The sequence below is a fragment of the Colobus angolensis genome, unplaced genomic scaffold (genome assembly GCF_000951035.1).
Source record: "Colobus angolensis palliatus isolate OR3802 unplaced genomic scaffold, Cang.pa_1.0 Scaffold254, whole genome shotgun sequence".
NCBI lineage: Eukaryota > Metazoa > Chordata > Mammalia > Primates > Cercopithecidae > Colobus > Colobus angolensis.
Window position 1 is genome coordinate 1,816,810 of NW_012115755.1, and position 5,415 is coordinate 1,822,224.

General features: G+C 55.9%; 1 protein-coding gene across 1 annotated transcript in view; it reads left to right on the top strand.

The window, feature by feature from the left end:
• FGFR4 (fibroblast growth factor receptor 4) overlaps positions 1-1,166 on the top strand; it is an 11,191-nt gene extending 10,025 nt beyond the window's left edge. The window contains exons 17-19 of the mRNA XM_011946858.1: positions 217-322; positions 453-730; positions 828-1,166. Coding sequence (XP_011802248.1) covers positions 217-322; positions 453-602 — 256 coding nt within the window. The 3' untranslated portion in view covers positions 603-730; positions 828-1,166. The remainder of the gene's footprint in view (positions 1-216; positions 323-452; positions 731-827) is intronic.
• The last annotated feature ends 4,249 nt before the right edge of the window (positions 1,167-5,415 follow it).

Consider the following 5,415-nt stretch of genomic DNA (forward strand, 5'->3'; position numbering starts at 1 on the left):
CTCCTCCTCCTCCTCTCCTCCTCCTCCTCCTCTTTCTCCTCCTTCTCCTCCTCCCCTTCCTCTTCCTGCTCCTCAGCCTAGTGGAGCGTCCTGGCCTGGCTTCCACTGATGACCCCGCCTATCCCTCATCAAACTCCCCACCCAGAGAACCCTCGGTCCTCCCCTTCCTCCTGAAGGCCTGAGGCTCCCTATGACCTTCCGGCCCACCTCTCCCAGGTACGGGCTGATGCGTGAGTGCTGGCATGCGGCACCCTCCCAGAGGCCCACCTTCAAGCAGCTAGTGGAGGCGCTGGACAAGGTCTTACTGGCCGTCTCTGAGGAGGTACAGCCCCCTCCCACCCACCACCTCCCTCTGCCTGCTCCCCTCCAGGCCTCATCTGGCCTGACCGCGTGGACATGCACCCCGTCCCATCCTGGGCGCTGCAGAGGCTGACTGGCTCCGTTCCCCACAGTACCTCGACCTCCGCCTGACTTTCGGACCCTATTCCCCTGCTGGTGGGGATGCCAGCAGCACCTGCTCCTCCAGCGACTCCGTCTTCAGCCACGACCCCCTGCCATTGGGATCCAGCTCCTTCCCCTTTGGATCTGGGGTGCAGACATGAGCAAGGCTCAAGGCTGTGCAGGCACATAGACTGGTGGCCTTGGGCCTTGGGGCTCAGCCACAGCCTGGCACAGTGCTTGACCTTGGCAGCACGGGGTCCCTGGCCCAGAGTGCTGTCCCAGGTCTCTGGTTCTGCTTTGGGTAGGTCCCTTCTTGGTCCTGGAGTTTGTAAAGGCTTCCTGCTCTGGCCTTGGGTTCCAACCTACAGCTCAACTCAAATCTCAAGGCCGTGCCCTTGTCCTTGGAGCTGCAGTGCCTGTGTCCTGATGGGCCAAATGTCAGGTTTCTGCTCGGCCTCTTGGACCTTGGCGCTCAGCCCCCATCTCGGGTTTGACTGAGCCTAGCTGGAGAGCTGCTATGCTAAATCTCCTGCCTCCCAATACCAGCAGGAGGTTCAGGGCCTCTGAACCCCCTTTCCCCACACCTCCCCCTGCTGCTGCTTGCCCCAGCGTCTTGATGGGAGCATTGGCCCCTGAGCCCAGAGAAGCTGGAAGCCTGCCCAAAACAGGAGCAAATGGCGTTTTATAAATTATTTTTTTGAAATAAAGCTCTGTGTGCCTAGGTCTTCCCTGAGCAACATGGAGGGGAGTGGGATGGAGGGATCCCCCAGGAGAGAGTTCTGCCTGCAGGACACGGACTGAGGGCACTGGACCGGGCCGTGGGCTCTGCCACCTCCCCTGCCCTGGGAGCCAGTGTGTGCCTGTCTTGGTCCGCCGGTCCCACCAGCACCATCTTGTGTCTGCGACGGTGTGAATAAATGTTAATGGGCTGAGTCCGCATTGCACCATCCATGGTGGGACTCCTGTGCCCTCTGCACATGTGTGTGTGCATGTGTGCCCTGCAGCTGTCCCCGGGGGAGCAGGCAGCCCCCCTCCCCCATCTGCTCAGCATTAACCAAGCTGACCGTTAACACAGCATGAAAATCTGAAAGCCAGCCTTAGGCCACGGCCTGCTCCCACGCTCTGCCTGCTCAGGCTGGGGGCTTGTGGGGGCCATGCCCGCCCTACCCTGGCCAATCTCCCAGGCAGCAGCTGGTTGCCGCCCGCCTGGGCTGCAGCTGTCCTTGCCTGCCTGGTTTTCCACTGGGGAGCCATCACAGCCCTATACTCAGAGCCCCTCCGAGGGAGCAGCTTCTCAGGGCTCTGAGCCTGGAGCCTTCCCTGGCCCCATCCTGGCATGTACTGCTACTCTCCAGCCCCTGAGCCTTGAGTGGGCCATGGGGAGCCTAGGCATGGTGTCTGACACAGCACTCGGCATTCTCCTGCCTTTTCCTACAGGCCTCAGGCTGGGACAGAACTGCCCAACCAGGACAGCCTTTATGGAGGCCACTGGGATTGCCCCCATCTGCCCCCAGGGAGTGGTGGCTGAAAACACATACGCGGTCAGAGGGGTCACATAGAGGAATTGGAGGCTGGGGCCTCCTTGGAAGACTAAGCAGCGCTCATGATTGTTTATCCTCACTCTGCGGCTCCTCATACCTCTCCCCATAGCCTCTCCGGCTGACAGTCTCCCAAACAGAACTCATCTTCCCCCGAGAGCAGTACCTCCTCCAGGGCAGGATCCAGGGAGTCACCTGACCACTTCCCTCAAGAACCTTGTTCCAGGCCGAGCGCGGCGGCTCATGCCTGTAATCCCAGCAGTTTGGAAGGCCGAGGCGGACGCATCACCTGAGGTTAGGAATTCGAGACCAGCCTGGACAACATGGTGAAGCCCTGTCCTACTAAAAATACAAAAATTAGCCTGGTGTAGTGGGCTGCACTGTAGTCCCAGCTACTCAGGAGGCTGAGGCAGGAGAATCACTTGAATCCAGGAGGCGAGGGTTGCACTGAACCAAGATCACGCCAGCCTGGGCTAGGGAGCAAGGCTCTGTCTCAAAAAAAAAAAAAAAAAAGAACCCTATTCCCTAAAGTGCTTCCAGGGTCCAGCCGTGGCTCCTGAGGCCAGCACTGCCACCTTTCTGATGATCACTGTCCTTGCCCATGAGTAGGGTGCGCCTGTCCCGCCTGCCTCCTGGGGCTTAGGGTTTAGGACGAAGCGAAGCACAGTGCAGATGCACATAGGCTTGGGGGAGGGCGTGAGGCGGCGGACCATGGGTTGGGCTGCGGTGCTTCCCTGGGAGCCGGTGCTGGGGCTTTTGTGTCCCTGAGTGCCCCCTCTCAGTCCTAGGTATCCAGCCTCCCTTTTGCTCCCTCCCCTGCAGGTGGCTCCAGAGGCCGCTTCCAAAGGCTGACTGCTCGCAAAGACCCCCACTAACTCCCAAAAGCCCCCCAACCGACTTTCTTTTTCCTTCCTTCCTCCTCCCCTCCCTCCCTCCCTCCCTCCCTGTCTTTCTTTCATTCTTTCGTTCTTTCTTTTTCTTTCTCTTTCTCTCTCTCTTTCACTCTCTTTTCTTTTTTTCTCTCTCTCTGTCTTTCTCTTTTCCTTCCTTCCTTCCTTCTTTCCTTCCTTCCTTCCTCTCTCTCTTTCTTTCTCTCTCTCGTCTTTATTTCTTTCCTTCTTTCTTTCTTTCTTTTTTTTTTTTGAGACAAGGTCTTGATCTATTGCCCAGATTGGAGTGCAGTGACGCCATGATCATGGCTCTGCTGCCTCAAACTCCTGGGCTCAAGCAATCCTCCCACCTCAGCCTGCCAAGTGCATAGGACTACAGGTGCGTGCCACCACACATGGATAATTATTTTTTATTTTTTGTAGAGATGGGGTTTTGCTATGTTGTCCAAGCTGGTCTCAAACTCCTGGCCTGAAGCAATGCTCCCACCTTGGCCTCCCAAAGCTCCCAAACCCCGGACATTCTGACTGAGCCTCACTCTCCAATGTATAGCCTCCCATTGGGGGTCACTGTCCACTGACTGTGTCCACCTGTCCAGCCAATCACAGGAGAAGCAGATCCCTTGGACTTGCCCTTGGGAAGGAGAGGATTGGGAGATTAGAATCATGTGTGAGGACACTATTCTAAGGGGATGTGGAACAACAGCCCCATTTTCCAATTTCCCAGCATGAGCCTGCTGCAGTGCCAGGCTCAAGCAGCCATGCGCTCCCCCGCCACAGCCTTGCCAAATCAAGATGGTTCTTCGCACTTAAGGGTGGAGAAACTGATGCCCAGGGTCACAAGAATGGGGCTCCAGGCTAGGCTGAACCCCAGGTTCCCAGAAGGCCATGTGCACATTGGAGACCAGACCCAGGTCACTCAGAGTGACAGGAGCAGCTGCTACCTGGTGGGTCCTGGGGACTGGGAGGGGCTCAGCTGCCCACCCTGCACCCCCTCCCTGCCAGCGTCCGTGGCAGGCATACGCTTTCTGGGGCCATTCCACATTCCTGATGTCCCATGTCAGAATGACACAGATACTGCTAATTCCCCAATTCGAGCTCTGATGCTCCAGCTCTCTGCCCTCCCCTTCCTGCTCTGGGCAGCACGGCAGCAGCTGGGGCCTGGCCTCCCTGGTCTGCCTGGGTTCTAGCCAGTGACAGGGGCCCATAGAAAAAGCACAGTGGCTCATGCCTGTAATCCCAGCACTTTGGGAGGCTGAGGCGGGCGGATCACAAGGTCAGGAGATCAAGACTAGCCTGTCTAACATGGTGAAACCCCGTCTCTACTAAAAATACAAAAAATTTACCAGGCATGGTGGCAGGCGCCTGTAGTCCCAGCTACTGAGGAGGCTGAGGCAAGAGAATAGTGCGAACCTGGGAGGCAGAGCTTGCAGTGAGCAGAGATCATGCCACTGCACTCCAGCCTGGGCGACAGAGCAAGACTCCGTCTCAAAAAAAAGAAGGCCAGGCAAGGTGGCTCATGCCTGTAATCCCAGCACTTTGGGAGGCCAAGCCGGGCGGATCACCTAAGGTCAAGAGTTCAAGACCAGCCTGCCCAACATGGTGAAACCCTGTCTCTACTAAAAATACAAAAAATTAGCTGGGTGTGGTGGCGTGCGCCTGTAATCCCAGCTACTTGAGAGGCTGAAGCAGGAGAACCGCTTGAATCTGGGAGGTGGAGGTTGCAGTGAGCCGAGATCGAGCCACTGCACTCCAGCCTGGGTGACACAGCAAAACTCTGTCTCAAAAAAAAAAAAAAAAAAAGGGAAAGAAAAAGCACTGAGCCCACCTCTGGACTCTGCCTTTTGCTAGCTGTGTGCATAAGGCTGGTGGCAGCAAGACAGTGACTGACTTGGGAAGCCCTAGCGGAGGGACGGCGGCTGCTGGCTGAGGAATCAGCACCTAGGAGGGAGGGGGAGGCACACGGTGGAGGGGAGGGGCTGCAGGCTGAGTAGCCTCCATTTGAAATGCTTGGGACCAGAAGTGTTTCAGATTTCAGATTTTTTCAGAGTTTGTAATATTTGCATATACACAATGAGATGTCTTAGAAACGGGACCTACCTCTAAGCACAAAATTCATGTTTCGCATACAAAATGTTTCAAATTCAAAATTTATGTTTCACATATACCTTGTATACATAACCTAAAGGTAATTTTATACAATATGTTAAATAATATTGAGCATGAAACAAAGTCTGTGTACATTGAACCATCAGCAAAGTAGGGGGCTCGGCGTGGCGGCTCACACCTGTAATCCCAGCACTTCGGGAGGCCCAAGCAGGTGAATAAATCACCTGAACTCAGGGGTTCGAGACCAGCCTGAGCAAAATGGTGAAACCCCATCTCTACAAAAAATACAAAAATTGGCCAGCCAGGCACAGGGGCTCACACCTGTAATCCCAGCACTTTGGTAGGCCGAGGCGGGTGGATCACCTGCAGTCAGGAGTTCGAGACCAACCCAGCCAACATGGCCAGACCCCATCTCTACTAAAAATACAAAAATTAGCTGG